At 41.8% G+C, this 19343-nt stretch overlaps 2 protein-coding genes across 4 annotated transcripts in view; one reads left to right on the top strand and one right to left on the bottom strand.

Moving 5' to 3' along the window:
* Window positions 1–209: 209 nt before the first annotated feature.
* On the bottom strand, window positions 210–4557 carry LOC110506411 (DNA replication factor Cdt1). 2 transcript variants are annotated; one of them, XM_021586001.2, is made up of 10 exons: window positions 3611–4333; window positions 2978–3130; window positions 2542–2774; window positions 2139–2333; window positions 1905–2050; window positions 1705–1799; window positions 1426–1617; window positions 943–1086; window positions 638–839; window positions 210–531 (listed from the first exon to the last, which is right to left on the bottom strand). In XM_021586001.2, exons 1-10 carry the CDS (start codon window positions 4223–4225, stop codon window positions 368–370), a joined length of 2139 nt encoding a protein of 712 aa, XP_021441676.2. In that variant the 5' UTR covers window positions 4226–4333; the 3' UTR covers window positions 210–367. The 2 variants fall into 2 exon arrangements, with proteins under 2 accessions (XP_021441676.2, XP_021441677.2); XM_021586002.2 differs by having other exon boundaries at window positions 212–531; window positions 3098–3130; window positions 3611–4557.
* Window positions 4558–5888: 1331 nt separating this feature from the next.
* LOC110506407 (piezo-type mechanosensitive ion channel component 1) overlaps window positions 5889–19343 on the top strand; it is a 79745-nt gene continuing 66290 nt past the window's right edge. For both annotated transcript variants that reach the window (XM_036964025.1, XM_036964024.1), the window contains exon 1: window positions 5889–6911. In XM_036964025.1, the coding sequence (XP_036819920.1) occupies window positions 6848–6911 (64 nt within the window). In that variant the 5' untranslated portion in view covers window positions 5889–6847. The remainder of the gene's footprint in view (window positions 6912–19343) is intronic.

Genomic DNA, 19343 nt, shown 5'->3' with positions numbered 1-19343 from the left:
CTGCTTGTTGGAAATCTGTGCAAGCAAAAAAGGCAGTTTGACAAAGGTAACTAGAAAGGTTTTGTTACAGAAGTAAGACAACGGTGTCATACTACCAAATCAACCAGAAACAGTTTCCTGCAACTGTAAAACCACCCACAAAATGAGTCCGTGTTAAAATTGACAATCATTGCCATGTTAATCTATACAAAACTTACACATTGTTATTGAATTGGTACAAGTTATTTTACTTGCTTAAAACCAGCCATGCATTGTACAATAATCAAAGACTTGACGTCACAAATATATATATATATATATATGCGTACATACAAAGGACAATATGTCTCTATTCAAATTACACATTGAAAATCATAGCTTTTAAGCTTCAAAGGCTTTCTTCCTCTTTGGTCTTCTGCTTCAGCTTCTCCAGTACCACATTCAGGTCCAAGGTCTTGTTCAACTTGAGATAGAAGTCATTTCTAATTGTGTGAATCGTAAGCCATTCAGAAGTCAGTTCTGCCAGCAGGCGAAGGTGCAGCTCCATATCACCTTAAAAAAAAATGTTGGCCAATGTCAAAACGAATGCACTGAAAACCAATAGATGTTTTTAAAAGTTAATATAGGATTTCATCAGGCATTTCTTCAGATGACTCACCCATGCTCATGGCAGAGCGGTAACTAGAGACCATCCGGTTACAGGCCACCTCCATGATCAGTGCGGGTTTCTTCTCTGCCACAAAGACGTTACGCAGGATCCGAGCCAGCTCCTCCAGCCGTGACATCATCACAAGGCGCTCCTCCTGCTGAGGGTTCCGGGTCAAGGCAGCTTGGAGCTTCTGAGCCTGCTTTGCTCGGATCTACAACAAAAGAGAGGGGTCAGTCCCAGTCCTCACTGCATAGGGCATACTGTACTACATACACACATTTATGTGTCCTAAGTCAAACAGGAAGGTGACCTACCCTCTCCAGCAGGGACTGAGACACCCCTTTGAGGGCACTGTGAGTTTCAGCAGGAGCTACGGGAGTATGTGGAACAGGCTCTTGCTCTTTTACACAGACCATCTCTGCGGTCTTCAGAACCATGTTGGCCAGTGCTTTCTCCACCTGGAAAGAGCAAAATGAATACCAAACAATGCCATTGAAATGAATGCCCATCAAAGTAAAGCCCAATCCAATCAAGGTTTATTCAGCACGTACAGAGTTTACGGCAAGTATAATATATGCAGTGAAATGCTTACTTGCAAGCTCCTGCAACAGTGTAATAAAATGGAAGTACACAATATAAAGTGAGCTTGCAACAGTGTAATAAAATGGAAGTACACAATATAAAGTGGCTAGTGTCTTCGTCATACAGTTATATAGATAAAACAACAGCATTGACTGTGTGTGTTTTAAGGGTTGGATGTGTAAAGGAGATTTTAGGACAGACGGGTCAGTAAGTACCTTGGGGGTCATCATGGAGCGGGCCTTGTCCAGAACCTCCTGGGCAGTGGTTAGCTTCTCAGCTCCCCGTGGGGGCTGGGGTAGCTCACCGGGCAGGACATTGGGCACCTCATCCACATTGAAGCGAGGGTGCCAGCGGGTAAGCTTGTCATCTGGGACTCTAATAGGAGGATTCAACTTGGCAAGGAACGCCTAAAGACAACATATACAGATTGGTTCCCAAGTCAGGTCAACTCAAAGTATACAGTTACAAAATATTATCTTATAAATGGTGCCTACCTTGTGATGCCCTTTCATAATGCTGATTAGGTTTTGGTGGAAGATACGTCGCCTCTCTAACAGGCGGGAAGCAGCCAGCACCGCCTTGCTCTTATCTGAGGAACAAAAACAGACATCAAGAGAGACTCAGATCAGCAGTTAATTAAAATACACTCATCTGTGTTGAAAGAATACAAAGCATCATGAGACCATCCCCTCACCAGCTTCAATGACAGGCTCCACTGTGAGCTGGTAGCTAGACTTCTTCACTGTTGCACTGAAGGTAGGAATGTTTCTCTCCTGGCGGAAATGGTAAGCAGTAGGATAGACCGTCTTAATCTGGCCCACATGGGTCTCTTCAAAACGCCTGTGAAATAAAAAGTGATGAATATTTCTGCTGCTCTTTCCCATGGAATTCTACTAATCCAATTAGACAAGTGTAGTTTGCTCCATACTTGTGCATCATGTCCTGGACACCCTGCTTCACTTTGGCAAAGGTAACAGTCTCTGAGCGGTTGAAAAGCATTCCCACTATGGTGTCCATGCTACGGAACATTCCAGCAAGCAGTTTGTACTTGAAGGGCAGGGTGAGGCCAGGGGGAGTATCCTGGGCAAGAGTATGGTACCGCTGATAGGCTGGGAGCTTATCTCTGAAAAAGAGCATATTACAGATCAGGACAATAGATGAGTTATAGTCAAAGCCACTACAGCAGCCTCTTCTCAAATAACACTGTTTCCCAACAAAGACCCGTAAAAAAGGTGGCTGAAACATGTGCATCAAATGTCACTATTTTGAGCTTCACCCACCCTGGCTGAATTTAAGGTTGTCTATAATTTAAATAATTGTTTCATTCTCACCCATCCTCGGTTATTGGGTGATTATTTTCCTCAGTAGATCTGGCCTCTGCCAACCTCTCCGCCTTCCGATGTTGTGCCTTAGCAGCAAGCTCTTTGACACAGGCTAGCTTTGTCTTCAGGTCTGGGGCAGTAGACCCTGTGGCTGTAGAGGGCAGGTTCTCAGCTTTCCGTGCCTGGTCCTTGATCTTCTGAAGTTGGAACTTGAGTGCTGCAACATCCTCTTTGGAGAAAGTCTGATGTAGTAGGGAAAAAAACATAAAAATAAAAAAAAATCAATACCATTGAAACATGAGGATGCTGTCCATTATGTTATGACTAAGGAGTAACTTGAGGGGATAAAATGAAACATTCTCCCATAGAATTGAATTGTGGCCAGGTGTGTAGACTTAACAGCGAAGAGCAGAGGTGAAAGCCTACGCCACCAACAATACTGTACCTTGTGCCCCTCTTTTGGTTTTGAGCTGCCCTGAACATGTGGTTTGCCCGTTGGAGAATTGTTGGCACTGCAATTGACTAAATTCTTTGATTCTTTATCAACAGGTAGGGAATAGGGTACCTGCAGGACATCTTTAGCCAGATGCTGGGTTGCCTAAAAAATAAAAGATTAAGTAGTGACTTGTACATTTTCAGCCCCCTTCAATGTCTTCAAATTATTTAGCTACTAGTAGCCAAACTAGGAAAATAAAAATGAATTGTTGTGAGGTCTGTTGTGTCTAGCTTATGATAAATAGCTAGTTAACCATTCTGGACCAGACTTGCTAGGTTGTTATTTCTAGAAATAGGTCGCCAGGTTTTAGCCCTTAAAGCTGTAAATGGTGTTAGCTTATGACTATAATATCAGTCAGTTAACATGACCTTTATTACGCCGTTGTACTTGTTTTGATTAGCCTACGTAGAAGTGACGTTATTTTGACGAAGATTGTCTTAGAACGACACGTAGTTATGAGATCTAAGCCTGCGTTTACCACACACACACACACACCTTAATTTACGCAGTTTATCAAAATAAAAACATTAAAATGACACCATGGCGGCGTACGAAAATATGCCATTATTAAGCCAACAATACCTTTTCGTCGTCTTCGAAGAGAATCAATTTCTTCCTGACCGCCTTCTTCACAACTTTAACCGACCCAGGACTTGTCCCTGCAGCGATGCCATGTTTTCTTGCCTCGATCCGAAGACGCTTCTTTGCGATTTTATGTTCAGCAGTGGCTGAAAATACAACTGATCCAAGATCGAACTCAGCATCTGTAGAGGTCCTCTTGGGAGTACGAGGGCTGGAGAAAATGGTTTGTTTTTCCGAGTTAGTCCTCGCCAGCACAGCAGACACGCTCTCCACCTTATTGACCGAAGTCGCCTCGTCAATAACCCTCCAAAACTCCTCTTGTACACTGTTTTCAGAACATGTGGATTTTGAAGTATTTATCATAACATTTGTTGTAGATGCTGCATTCTTGCTTTTCGACCGAGTTGATATTGTGCTGGGATGACTTGTTACAGTGTCCACAACTTGGGTTATATTGCAATCACCATGCGCAGCCCCACTAGCATCTTTCTTTCTCTGGACGTAAAAATCGGTGACCCGCGCCTGAGACATAATGATGTCAAATCTAGAACCACACAGTTCTCTTCTGGTCAGGAAAGACGAACGATAAAATTCCAACTCAACAGCTTCAGCCATCGAGGTATATATGCAGGCTTGATCAAAGTCGCTATGACCAGAACATCAACACACTTTCGCGCGAAATGGACACGTGACCTTCACAAAGCCTCCTCCCGCCCCGTTTCAAATAGATTTGTTTAATGATTGATCAATGCCTAGTACCTCACCTTTTTTGAACGAATCAGTTGTGATAAGGCTGTCTCAAAGGACAGTACAGTATGTAGTTAAGAAACTGTTGTGTGATTGATGGGATTATATTCATGATTAGCGTTGATTGAGTTAGAGTTGAGCCGTAGCAGGTTTAGGATAATTTACGCAGTATGTTAGGAGCATTAAAGTAGGTTTGGAGATTTAGGTTAAAGGTTAGGAAAAGAGTTAGGATTAGCTAAAATTCCAAAAAAAAAAATATTTTTTTTTACATCAATTTGACAAAAGCTGTATTGCATCTGTTACATTACCGCGCGTGCCAGTTGCTCCGTTCTCCCGGATGGCAACGTGAAGTAGTGAGTAGGATTCTGTTTTCATGTGCAACGGTGGTTGCTTTTTTTCCCTTCTTTTTACTAGTTTCCCTCATGTAATAATTTGTATTTGCATGCAGTGAAAATATGTAGTTTTTATTGTACGGTAGGTCAATGCTATGTTATTTCTATATTTTGAGTTTGAGTTGGTAATGGTTTCCTATCTGGCCATGTAATTTTGAGATTATTGTAGGTCATGCATTTTGGATGTCTATGAGTTAAGTAGTGTGATTATCTGACTGCTTCCTCTTTTTTTATGGAAATGATTTGAAGAGGGTTTTCTTTGTTTGTAAACACACCCCATAGAGCCCCTGGACAGCAACACAATTAGACCCAATCAAATCATGAGAAAACAAAAAGGTAATTACTTGACACATTGGAAACAATTGACAAAAAAAACAGAGCAAACTAGAATGCTATTTGGCCCTAAACAGAGAGTACACAGTGGCAGAATACCTGACCACTGTGACTGACCCAAACTTAAGGAAAGCTTTGACTATGTACAGACTCAGTGAGCATAGCCTTGCCATTGAGAAAGGCCGCCATAGATAGACATGGCTCTCAAAAGAAGACAGGCTATGTGCACACTGCCCACAAAATGAGGTGGAAACTGAGATGCACTTCCTAACCTCCTGTCCAATGTATGACCATATTAGAGACACATATTTCCCTCAGACTACACAGATCCACAAAGAATTCGAAAACAAACCCAATTTTGATAAACTCCCATATCTACTGGGTGAAATTCCACAGTGTGCCATCACAGCAGCAAGATTTGTGACCTGTTGCCACAAGAAAAGTGCAACCAGTGAAGAACAAACACCATTGTAAATACAACCCATATTTATGCTTATTTATTTCCCCTTAACCGTTTGTACATCGTTGCAACACTGTATATATGCGTACTATGACATTTGTAATGTCTTTATTGTTTTGAAACTTCTGTATGTGTAACGCTTACTGTTAATTTTGATTGTTTATTTCACTTTTGTATATTATCTACCTCACTTGCTTTGGCAATGTTAACACATGTTTCCCATGCCAATAAAGCCCCTTGAATTGAATTGAGAGAGTGATGAGTTGGGCTTGGCGTACCGCTAGATGACGCTAATGATTTACCAGACAATATTTATTTAGAAGAATGTAGAGTCAATTTCAAGCAGGTTACAGCAGTGTGAAACTTCTTCAAAAGATTACCGAGTACGAGTTTTCGGGTGTATAATCTCAAAATTCATAGGCTACTGGTTTTACTACGCGGTTAAGGTAGGGTTATTTATTAGCATGTTGCTGTAGGAGTGTCACATAGCAATATTTCACCTATCATTTCCTACCATAGGCTAAAGTTTGTAAGTGTCATGTGTCAACGCAAAACGACGATGTGCTCAAGTAGGAAAATCGCAGGCGATGGTGCTGTCAGTGAGAGATTTTCAAACATGCGTTAACTATGATATAGAATAGTTGAATAGGTTGAAAATGAATTAGTTTCTTTCGAAATTACCATACATTAATTGGGTATGCTTGTGGGATAGTCTTCCACGTGGACAGGTTGCTTTCGAAAACACACATTAAAATTGTTAGGTTATGAAGAGAGAGAAAAAATTCAGAGGAAGTACCAACCCAGTCAGAGTGAATTGGATGTACAGCGACTGAAAGAACAGTTCATCTGTTGCAGTAGGCCTACTGGTGAATCACTTTTTCCTGGAAGATATTGCTTTACAGGGAATGTTCAGTCCAAGGGGCGGCAAGAGAGGAGAGTTGTTTCAATACGGGAGAGCTGGTAGTTAGTTTTGTTTACAATTTCGTGAGAATACATTTTATACCCCCGCAATGTGAGGAGGTGAAGATGTCTTGTGGATTTACAGAACAAGAACCGCAATAGTCCGCATTGGTCCATCACTCTGGAAACTTGAAAAAGTTGAAAAATACTTTTGGAAGTCATATGTCTGTCTAGTGGAATGACCGCACCGCTTTATTTTCTCGGTTTAAAAGATTGTTTTAAAACCATGAACAATTATTGCGGACTGGGTTTATTAAAATTGATTGGGTGGAATGTAACGTTCCGTCGAGGAATGTCAGCGAGGCTGTAGACTGGAGTTAAGCAGTGCATTTGGGACGCGCACTCATGGAGCTTCAGGTGGTATATGGACTGCTCTACTGCTTCCTTTTGCCGACGTTCTTGTTAGCAGGTAAATTGTCAGTGTTTCCATTGTGAATTGAATTAAGACAGAATTCAATGTTACTGCTCAATAGGACTAAATGATTGATATTATGTTATTTTGCTACATATTCAATTTGCATGTCATGCTATATTATTTGTTGTTGTCTACTTTTTGGGATTTTTGTTCATGTCATTTCAGGCAGGGGTAGGCTACAATAAAAACATGAACATACAGAACACTGACAGAATGACATTGATAGAGCAGATACAAATCACATCATCTGAAATTGGAATCACTTCTGTATGAATAGGATTATTATGGGTTAAGTATACCATATATATATATATATATATATATATATATATATATATATATATATATATATATATATATATTATATATAAAGGGTTCTTTGGCTGTCCCCATAGCATAACCCATTTTGCTTCCAGGTAGAACCCTTTTGAGTTCCATGTAAAACTCTGTGGAAAGGTTTCTAAATGGAAGTCTAAAGGGTTCTACCTGGAACCAAAACGGGTTCTTCAAAGGGTTATCCTAGGGGGACAGCCGAAGAATGCTTTTAGGTTTTAGATTTAGTGCCCATTCAAAGAGTGCACACCATTGTTCATACTCCATTCTTGGCCTATATAATGGTAGGATGCTGTGCCACAGGACAACGCAAGTGTAAATGGTAGTTTAAATGAAAAGTTGGTTTGTATTTGAAGCTTCAAGTGTAGTAGGCCTATGACTTGGTAAACGAACTGAGGACTATTAGTATCATGTAAGTGTTTTTAACAGGAAACCGTCCTCAGTTGTGTCATCTCTAAAGATTATTTTCTATCTCAGCCTTCTTGTCCCTGAAACTTTCCATTCCACCAGCCAAATTTAAAGCACTAAAATCCATATTTTCTCCTACTGGTCTTACTAAGAGCTCTGTGGCGGTTATAGATATGGTTCAGACTGTTGACAGGATACTGCTAGAAGATGTGGCATCTCTTGTCACATGGGTTCTCCGGGGCTCACAGGAAACAGAAAGTGTCTCGCGAGCCTCCTTACCCGTTACACGTGGCCAACCAATCTCCACTAATTTCCACTCATTGGCTCGAATCTCCACTCATTTGCTGCAACTGTTTCAATCTAAGGTCTATGTCTCACCCACACGCCTGATTTCCCTTTTGTGACCGCATAATGTTGCTCTTCACATGTGGTTTAGAAGTTGCAGGCGTCATCATACATGTCCTCTGTTTTTTTTGTCAGCAAGATCTGTTGGTGCTCATCTGGATGCAGACCGTAACCTTGCCATCTTTGTGGTCAATCCAAGGCTGGAAGGTGCACATCACTGAGGGCAATAAAAATGCTCCAGACAGTGGGTCATCCTGACCAGTGCATTGTTCCACATGAGGCCACATAGGACCTGATTAATCAAGACCACATGGTTGGCTTGTGTGTTTACTACTACCGTTTGAAAGTGAGACAATGAGAAGATAATGAACCTGTATCTTAGTGGAATAAAGATTTTAGAACAGGGTGGAATATGTGAAGAGCGGACAAACACAATAAATCAAATTAAATCAAATGTTATTTGTCACATGCGCTGAATACAACAGTTGCAGACCTTACCGTAAAATGCTTACTGACAAGCCCTTAACCAACAAGGCAGTTCAAGAAATAGAGTTTGGCAAATATTTACAAAATAAAATAAAGTGAAAAAATAAATCAAATCAAAAAGTAACACAAGAAAATTACATTAACGAGGCCATATACACGGGGTACCAGTACCGAGACAATTTGCGGGGGTAAAGGTTAGTTGAGGTATTTATAAAGTGACTTTGCATAGATAATAAACAGTCAGTAACAGCAGTGTAACAACAAAGGGTGGGGGGGGGGGGGGGTCATTGTAAAAACAGTCTATGACTTGGGTGACTGGAGTCTCTAATAAGTTTTTGGGCCTTCCTCTGACACCATATAGAATTATTAGAGACTCCAGTCACCCAAGTCATAGACTGTTTTTAAAATGACCCCCCCCCCCGTTACTCACTGTTTATTATCTATGCATATATATATATGTATAGGTCCTGGATGTCAGGAAGCTTCCAGTATATTCAATTGGAAATTTGGAGAAAACCTGGACTTGTTCGATGCAAGCAATCAAATATAGTTCAAATAATGACCTACTGCATCAATGATATTTTCTACTCACACAAACACACACACGTGTGATAACAAACACACCCTTGTGTGATATGAACTCTTTCAATTTGGAACACGTCTGTTCCGTGCTGGCGTCGCCTACCAATACTGTGGTGTAACCTCCTTTTATAAATGTACATGTCTCATTTGTACATATATTTCCATTGGCAATGTGAATATAAATAATTTCTCATACAAAACCCCATTTAAATGACCAGTGAGTGCCCTTTCCTCTAATGATGCAACACTGTCTTTGACAAACAATACTAGGCAATCAGTGCTCATTTAACGACAATGCAACCCACTCTCCAATCAAGCAGCTATCAAATCAAATTGTATTTGTCACATGCGCTGAATACAACAGGGGTAGGAAGACCTTACAGTGAAATGCTGACGTACAAGCCCAAAAACCAACAATGCCGTTTTCAGAAAAATAAGTGTTAAGTAAAAAATATAAAAATAACAAATAATTAAAGAGCAGCAGTAAAGTAACAGTAGCGAGGCTATATACAGGGGGGTACCGGTACAGAGTCAATGTGCGGGGGTTAGTCGAGGTAATTGAGGTAATATGTACATGTAGGTAGAGTTAAAGTGACTATGCATAGATAATAACCAGAGAGTAGCACCAGTGTAAAAGAGGAGAATGGAACATGGGCCCTGTGCTGTGTGAGGACAGTTGTGTGTGAGGTTAAGCTCATGGGGCGCGCAGTGAGTCTGCTGCATAGGTCTGATAAACCGTGCGTTTGAGTCTCCAGCTGCGGTACATAGTGAAAACACCTATAGCCTGTCGCTCCAGCACAGCTTAAATACACCCATTAGCTAGAACGATGCTCCAAACACTTAACATTACACAGCCAGGAGACAGCTAATGTATAGAGAGGGGTTTAAAACATTATTTTCAATCTCTACCTTTTGATTTTGATTCAACTGGTTGAAGTGTAAATCACAGCCTTGAAGTGCTATTCTGTTGAAGAGCTGTTTGAGAACGTAAGATAGCATCGATCTATGCTAGTTCTCCTTTTGTCCGGTGCCAAGGATAGATCTATGTTTTATTTGGTCACTCACTGCCAAAAAGATGAGTTAGTGTCAGTGAGATGTAAACCTGCAAGAGGCCTATTCTAGGGCCCTACTCTGGGCTGAGACTCTGCTTCCATAAGAAGAGAATGTGAGAGGGACATGACTGGCAAAGTGGGTGAGGAAAATAGTTCACCCTTAAGTCCTGGCTTGCTGCTCATTACCTCATGTTCAAAGCTATAAACAGTATGGTTGGCCTGCTCTCTAAATTGTGTGAGTACATTGCATTACCTCGGTTAATCCCATTTGTTTTTATACCTAATAAGAGACAATTATGCCCATTCCCAAGAATGAATGGGGGTGGGCTTACTGGGCTAAACTAAATCGCAGATGTGTCTGGTGTGTTTTAGTGTTTAGAGATTCACAGTGGTCTCACAGCAAGTTGGGGAATAAAAGGTATATGCTTGGTTTTACTTACTTAATCCTCCGTACTGGCCTTTGATTATCACGGCAATTCTGATCCAACCATTCATTTATACATTGTGCCCCTGGCCTGAGAGGATGGCAGTTCAATATGTAGCTAGATGTAGAAGGCTAATGTTAACTAGCTAACTTTGCCCATGAAAGCAAGCATTTTAGCCAGGTAGCCTAGGACAACAAAACTAGAAGTGTGTACAGTATGACAGAGTGATATACCGTTTCGTCAACATGAAGGAGAGGAGGATGTCATCGGTGTTTCACTACAAGTAGGGTGGGTCAACATGTTTTTTCTTCTGCCACTGTTTGTTTCCTATTGTCTCGGGCCTTTAGGCCTATATATCACTGACGCAAGGCATATGAACTATCTGGTTATAGACGCAATCTCAACAGATTTTTTTTCTAGCATCCCCAGTGATTTTACCCACACACTGCTACACGTGTGTGTGTGTGTTTCAGTCTGAGTGAGTCAGACCTAGTTGAGACTGTTGAAGCAGCTTTCACAGTCTAGTCTGAAATATGACACAGGCCTTGTGGGGAGGGCAGGGCTCTATCCCCGGCTCATCTAGCTCCGCATTAGTAACGACCCACAGGAGGCACGCCTGTTTACAGGAGCCGGCAAGCAGAACCACTGCCCTTAAATTACCTTTAACACCCACACATTGATTGCGTAGCCCAAAGCCGAGTGTTTGTTTTACTATGTCCTGGACACAGGCCCACAGTCAATGGTACCGCAGCCCCCCCCCCCCCCCCCCCCCCCGTACACAAAAACAGGAAGGAGGTCGAGCCAGGTGAGCCCAGACAGCAGCCCCAATGTTCCACCAACGATGGAAAGGCTTTGTTATACACTTAATAAAAATATAAGTGCAACATGCAACAATTTCAAAGATTTTACTGAGTAACAGCTCATATAAGGAAATCAGTCATTTGAAATAAATTCATTACCCCCTAATCTATGGATTTCACATGACTGGGAATACAGATATGCATCTGTTGGTCACAGATACCTCAGTCAGTATCTGGTGTGACCATAATTTGCCTCATGCAGCATGACACATCTCCTTCGCGAAGAGTTGATCAAGCTGTTGATTGTGCATTATCATGCTGAAACATGAGGCGATGGTGGCAGATGAATGGCACAAAAATTGGCCTCAGGATCTCGTCACGGTATGTCTGTGCATTGAAATTGTCATCAATTAAAACGCAATTGTGTTGTTGTCTGTAGCTTATTCCTACCCATACCATAACCCCACTGCCACCATGGTGCACTCTGTTCACAACGTTAACATCCCACAGGTGACGAAGCCGGATGTAGAGGTCCTGGGCTGTGGTTGTGAGGCCGGTTGGACTTACCGGCAAATTCTCTAAAACAACATTGGCGATGGCTTATGGTAGAGAAATGAACATTAAATTATCTGGCAACAGCTCTGGTGGACATTCCTGCAGTCAGCATGCCAACTGCACAATTGCAAACTTGAGACATCTATGGCATTAATTTGTGGGACCAAACTGCACATTTTATAGTGGCCTTTTATTGTCCCCAGCACAAGGTGCACCTGTGTAATGATCATGCTGTTTAATCAGCTTCTTGATATGCCACACCTGTTAGGTGGATTGATTACCTTGGCAAAGGTGAAATGCTCACTAACAGGGATGTAAACTAATTTGGGCACAACATTTGAGAGAAATCAACTTTTTGTACATATGGAGAATTTCTGGAATCTTTAATTTCAGCTCATTAAACATGGGACCAACACTTTACATGTTGCGTTTATATTTGTGTTCAGTATACATGAAGTCAGTAACATGTTCATGTATGGTAGTTTGAAAGTTGAATCAAAGCATGAAATGGTTTTCCGTTACTCAGTGAAGTTTATTTTGTGAATAAACTGAGTGTTGTTATTTCCACTAGCTGTAGTTACGGCCCTCAGTGTGTCTCGACCTCACCCAGACATTCAGATTGTTTACCATGGTATTACCACGGTAAAGATGAGTGCCATGGCAACATCCTGAGATGAATATCGTACTTCCACCTTTAGACTGGCAAGTCAACTTCTCAGAAAGTTAATGTCACCAGTACAACTAAATACAAAGTCCTATGTGTCTTCTTGCATTTACACAACTTTGAGTTTGATGATTCATAAAGTGAAGGAAGGACGATATTCACGTGAAAGTTGAGTAATGTGCAATAGTCTCACTGCTGCTAAAAGGAGGAAGTAAGACTTTTTGGCCAAGTGCAGTACTTTAGAGAACGCACAACCTGCCATAGATGCCACGGTTCAGTGTGCTTATTACTCCCAAGTGCAGAAATGTGTCCCACACACACAGTCCTGAGTGTAAATGCCCTTTCTATCCCATGTGTGTTAACCATGAAGAAGAAAATGGATGTTAGGGAAAGGGGATACATAGTCAGTTGCACAACTGAATGCATTCAACTGAAATGTGTCTTCCACATTTAACACAACCCCTCTAAATCAGAGAGGTGCGAGGGGCTGCCTTAATCAACGTCCACGGGGAGCAGTTGTTGTTGGGGGTTAACTGCCTTGCTACTGAGGAGACAATTCGGTAAGTGTTCCGTGCACTGTGCATGGTGCCTGTCTTTGGGGCAGTGATGATAATGGCAGATGGGCCACACTTTGAATGTGTATTAGCTGTGTTTTTTGTATTTTTATTTAACCAAGGTCTCTTTCTCAGATGAGCCCTGTATACCCACCAAACACGTCAATATACACTATATACATTAAAATTCACACCAATACACTAAAAGCAAAACACAATCATCAAAAACAAACACAATCTTCAGTTAAAAGGTCCTCAATCAGCCTTTTGAATTGCCATAGAGGCACCAATTCATCCAAGTTTAGAGAGCCTTGGAAATCATTCCACAAGGCAGGTGCCAAAAAACGAAAAGCAGATTTACCTAACTCAGTGGAGATAGAAGGGATCTCCAGAGATAGCCATTTCTGAGACCAGATCTGGTATACTGTATGTCTAGTGCAGTACTCACAGCAAAGACTGAGGAAAACCCCTGTATGATTTAAGATGCTCTAGTATTTGAAGAGAGGAAAATAAAAATATTTTTACCATTCAACCTCACACAATGTTGACGTTTTTTTATTTTTAAAAACTCATAGTGAGTGAAAATGGAAGCATTTTCAACCAGAAACGGGTGTGTATCAGTTTTTGGATGATGGCCATGGGTGTGAATGGCGGGCCTCCATGTGTTCCCTTCCTCTGGATGTTCACATTGATATTCAGTGTGTCACATCCTGTTTGTTAGAGTGCTCATTGCTTACGCTGCAGGTTTAACACACAAAACCTGTGTGGTGGGCACAATGACCTGAGGAACCACAATGATCTCATAGCTGCCCTACTAATGAGAAGTTGACGTAGAACACTGATAAACTTGGCAGGTTTAAGGGTTATCAGGCTGTGCCAGAACTGTGGTGGAGTCTATTGACTGACTGTCTTCTCGGTGCACATATGTACACTATATATACAAAAGTATGTGACATGTAAAATTGAGCACACAGCTATGCAATCTCCATAGACAAACATTGGCAGTAGAATAGCCTTACTGAAGAGCTCGGTGACTTTCAATGTGGCACCGTCCATAGGATGCTACCTTTCCAAGCAGTCAGTTCGTCAAATAACTGCCCTGCTAGAGCTGCCCCGGGTCAACTGTAAGTGTTGTTATTGTGACATGAAAAGGTCTAGGAGCAACAACGGTTCAGCTGCAAAGTGTTATCCGAATCCACTAATTTGAAGGGGTGTCCACATACTTTTGTACATATAGTGTATGTCATGGTTTCCCAAACATCACAAACTGACAGTTAAACTGATAATCACATATCACACACACATCCTGGTTATTGCTCTCAACTGCTTGGCAGTGTTTCTCTCAGTGTCGAAGTTTGACTGGGATCCAAGTGTCTAGAGAAGAAAATAAGGCCATGGCTTTTGTGTTGCCTTTAATTTAGGGCTGAGATGCTTATGATATGTTTGTAAACCTAACTCTGACTTAAAACTCACTTAGACACAGCAGCATTCTGGAAAGTTACACGCCTTTGGTTGCTGTGCTTTGTGAAAATTAAATATAGACTGGAAGAAATGCTGCTCAGCCAGAAATACCTAAGTCAGTTCTAGCTACATATGTATTTAGGTTAAATCTACCCTCAAATTCCATGGAGAAAATACTGAAAATGTCCGTCCCATACGGATGAACTGCCTCAGTAGAGTTACTGAATCATGAAGGGGACATTATATCTGAAGATCCACTTTCCCGTCGTCTTCTTGCAACACTTCTCACGACTATAAAACCAAATGAATGATGAAAAACGTCTGAAATTTTAATGACCTTGATCATTAATTTGTTTATCTGTGGGTCGTTAACATCTGTATGATGTGATCAGTAGCATTGAAAGACCAAAGTTCAAATTGGCCCCAAGCAAGTGTATGTTGATCTGTGCTATTGCCTTAATCAATTACCAAAATGTATTCAAACAATGCCGGAGATACATCATCAGTATTGTTTGCCACTGACTTTTGTTCAGTATGAGCAATTGATCAAGTATTTTATAAGTGAGACACATTCTGGCCAGTGTAGGTATTCGGGAAACACTGTATTAGCAGAGATTTCAAACCCAGAGGCGCAACATCGCGATAATTCCAGGAACGTGTTGCCAAGCAGACTAGACAGACCAGACTTGGGGTTTGGTAAGTCAATGGGAGAGTTGTTAATTTTCTCAAATTCTAAAGGCAAAACCTAGATTCGAGCCGATGTCTGTCATTAGACAGACATCGGCTCGAATCTAAGCACGTGAAAGCTCGAATCTAGGTTTTGCCTTTAGAATTTGAGAAAATGTTTAATTTTGTCAAGTACAATTTTATATTGACTTAGGCGGTTTGGTTTGACAGCCTTCACGTGCGCAGTTCAGCGCGACACAATGGTTAGCTGATGAAGTGTTTCTGCGCATGAGCAATGCAAGCTAACGTAGCAATAACTTCGCCTACAAGTGTGATCGGGAATTTCTATTGGATAATCATATTTTTTTTCTCCATAATTTCGTGGTATCCAATTGGTAGTAGTTACAGTATTGTCTCATCGCTGCAACTCCCACACGGACTTGGGAGAGCCATGCATCCTCCGAAACACATTGACACAGTGCACATCCAACTTATCCTTGTCTCATCGCGCACTAGCGGCCCAGGCCCGCCACTGGTGTTGTCCGCTAGTGCGCGATGAGACAAGGATATCCCTGCCGGCCAAACCCTCCCTAACCCGGACGACACTGGGTAAGTTGTTTGAAGCTCCATGGGCGGCCGGCTGCGACAGAGCCTGGACTCGAACCCAGAATCTCTGGTGGCACATGCAGTGCCTTAGACCACTGCGCCACCCGGGAGGCCCCGGATAATTTGTTTCTGCTTATCTTCATTAGGGCAGCGGTTTACCTCACTATTCTCTTTCACACACACATACACACACACAGCTGTGAAGGTGCTGTCATGAGTGTCCTTTGAATGAACTCAGACATAATTCTCCATGTAGGTGCTGCTTCTGTCAGCGTAATTGGATTGAGATGAGTGGGAGGAAGTTGAATGTTGAACTTCAACAAGACATAGTTCTATAATGATAAACATACTGCTTGAACGCTCAATTAAATGCTATTACTCACGCATCTATCTACAGTACAGTACGTTGAATCAGTCAGGGAAGACTAGCTTCTCTGTTAGGCCCCAGAACCACTCAGTTTGTATGTTAGATCCGGAATCTGATACCAGTCAGCGCCATCCAAAGTCATTATTGGTGAATTAACAGTGAGCCAAGGACAGGTGTGGGACTGGCCCGGCTTCAGAGCTTTGTCTTTCAGGCTGCAGTAAAACATGATACAGATGGAGGTTACTCATTAAATGAGAATTTGACTGCCTCTGGCTGACCTGTAACCAGATAACAGACCGCCACCACACTGGCCTCATGCTGGCCAGTCACCACAGACACAGACAGGAGTGCTAATGCGGTTTTTAATGAGGAGCATGGAGCTCCAATGCCCAACACCTGTTGCGGGCACACATTTAGATGTGCTGAACTAGCTAACTGCCTGGGGCTGAGGTTGGCTGACCACGGCCAGAGAAAACCCTCTCGGATATCTAGGGCATTGGGCAGAGCTGGGCCTGCAGCCAGGCCAACTGCCCATAGGCCCAGTGGTCCAGTCCTTCCAAGCAAAAGGATATGGCACAGCATGAGTGAGTAAGGGAGAGGAAGTTGAGCTTCCTCACCTCACTGAGTTATTTTATGAAGAGATTCATTAGAGATTGAAATGGGATCTTCAGCACTTACAAATTCGTAACATATTGTACGAATTGGAATTCGTAACATATCATGTGAATTGCATGAAGAACATACAGTGGCGCAAAAAAGTATTTAGTCAGCCACCAATTGTGCAAGTTCTCCCACTTAAAAAGATGAGAGAGGCCTGTAATTTTCATCATAGGTACACTTCAACTATGACAGATAAAATGAGGAAAAAAAATCCAGAAAATTACATTGTAGGATTTTAAAAGAATTTATTTGCAAATTATGGTGGAAAATAAGTATTTGGTCAATAACAAAAGTTTTTTTCAATGCTTTGTTATATACCCTTTGTTGGCAATGACAGAGGTCAAACGTTTTCTGCAAGTCTTCACAAGGTTTTCACACACTGTTGCTGGTATTTTGCCCCATTCCTCTCCTCTAGAGCAGTGATGTTTTGGGGCTGTTGCTGGGCAACACGGACTTTCAACTCCCTCCAAAGATTTTCTATGTGGTTGAGATCTGGAGACTGGCTAGGCCACTCCAGGACCTTGAAATGCTTCTTACAAAGTCACTCCTTCGTTGCCCGGGCGGTGTGTTTGGGATCATTGTCATGCTGAAAGACCCAGCCACGTTTCATCTTCAATGCCCTTGCTGATGGAAGGAGGTTTTCACTCAAAATCTCACGATACATGGCCCCATTCATTCTTTCCTTTACACGGATCAGTCGTCCTGTTCCCGTCCTGGTCCCCAGGTCTACAATTTTGTTTCTGGTGTCCTTTGACAGCTCTTTGGTCTTGGCCATAGAGTTTGGAGTGTGACTGTTTGAGGTTGTGGACAGGTGTCTTTTATACTGATAACAAGTTCAAACAGGTGACATTAATACAGGTAACGAGTGGAGGACAGAGGAGCCTCTTAAAGAAGAAGTTACAGGTCTGTGAGAGCCAGAAATCTTGCTTGTTTGTAGGTGACCAAATACTTATTTTCCACCATAATTTGCAAATAAATTCATTAAAAATCCTACAATGTGATTTTCTGGATTTTTTCTCCTCATTTTGTCTGTCATAGTTGAAGTGTACCTATGATGAAAATTACAGGCCTCTCTCATCTTTTTAAGTGGGAGAGCTTTAACAATTGGTGGCTGACTAAATACTTTTTTGCCCCACTGTATACAGTACCAGTCAAAAGTTTGGACACACCTACTCATTCAAGGGTTTTTCTTTATTTGGACTATTTTCTACATTGTAGAATAAACGTGAAGACATCAAAATTATGAAATAACACATGGAATCATGTAGTAACCCAAAAAGTGTTAAACAAATAAAAATATATTTTAGATTTTAGATTCTTCAAAGTAACCACCCTTTGCCTTGATGACAGCTTTGCACACGCTTTCCATTCTCTCAACCAGCTTCATGATGTAGTCACCTGGAATGCATTTCAATTAACAGGTGTGCCTTGTTAAAATCAACTTTGTGGAATTTCTTTCCTTAAAAAGTTTGAACCAATCAGTTGACAAGGTAGGGGTGGTATACAGACGATAGCCCTATTTGGTAAAATACCAAGTCCATATTATGGCAAGAACAGCTCAAATAAGCAAAGAGAAACAACAGTCCACCATTACTTTAAGACATGAATGTCAGTTAATCCGGAAAATTTCAAGAACTTTGAAAGTTTCTTCAAGTGCAGTTGCAAAAACCATCAAGCGCTATGAGGACATGAAAGGAAGACCCAGAGTTACCTCTGCTGCAGAGGATACATTCATTAGAGTTAACTGCACCCCAGAAATTGCAGGCCAACTAAATGCTTCACAGAGTTCAAGTAACAGACACATCTCAACATCAACTGTTCAGAGGAGACTGCGTGAATCAGGCCTTCATGGTCGAATTGCTGCAAAGAAACCACTACTAAAGGACACCAATAAGAAGAAGAGACTTGCTTGTGCCAAGAAACACGAGCAATGAATATTAGAACGGTGGAAATCTGTCCTTTGGTCTGATGGTTCCAACCGCCATATCTTTGCGAGACGCAGAGTAGGTGAACGGATGATCTCTGCATGTGTGGTTACCACCGTAAAGCATGGAGGAGGAGGTGTGGGGTGTTTTGCTGGTGACACTGTCTGTGATTTATTTAGAATCCAAGGCACACGTAACCAGCATGGTTACCACAGCATTCTGCAGCGATACACCATCCCATCTGGTTTGGGCTTAGTGGGACTATCATTTGTTTTTCAACAGGACAATGACCCAACACACCTCCAGGCTGTGTAAGGGCTGTTTGACCAAGAAGCAGAGTGATGGAGTGCTGCATCAGATGACCTGGCCTCCGCAATCCTCCGACCTCAACCAAATTGAGATGGTTTGGGAGGAGTCGAACTGCAGAGTGAAGAAAAGGCAGCCAACAAGTGCTCAGCATATGTAGGAACTCCTTCAAGACTGTTGGAAAATCATTCCAGGTGAAGCTGGTTGAGAGTGCCAAGAGTGTGCAAGGCT

Source organism: Oncorhynchus mykiss, chromosome 26 (assembly GCF_013265735.2).
Source record: "Oncorhynchus mykiss isolate Arlee chromosome 26, USDA_OmykA_1.1, whole genome shotgun sequence".
Classification (NCBI taxonomy): Eukaryota; Metazoa; Chordata; class Actinopteri; order Salmoniformes; family Salmonidae; genus Oncorhynchus; species Oncorhynchus mykiss.
Note: the sequence above shows the minus strand (reverse complement) of the source record. Positions and strands in the feature narration are given on the sequence as shown.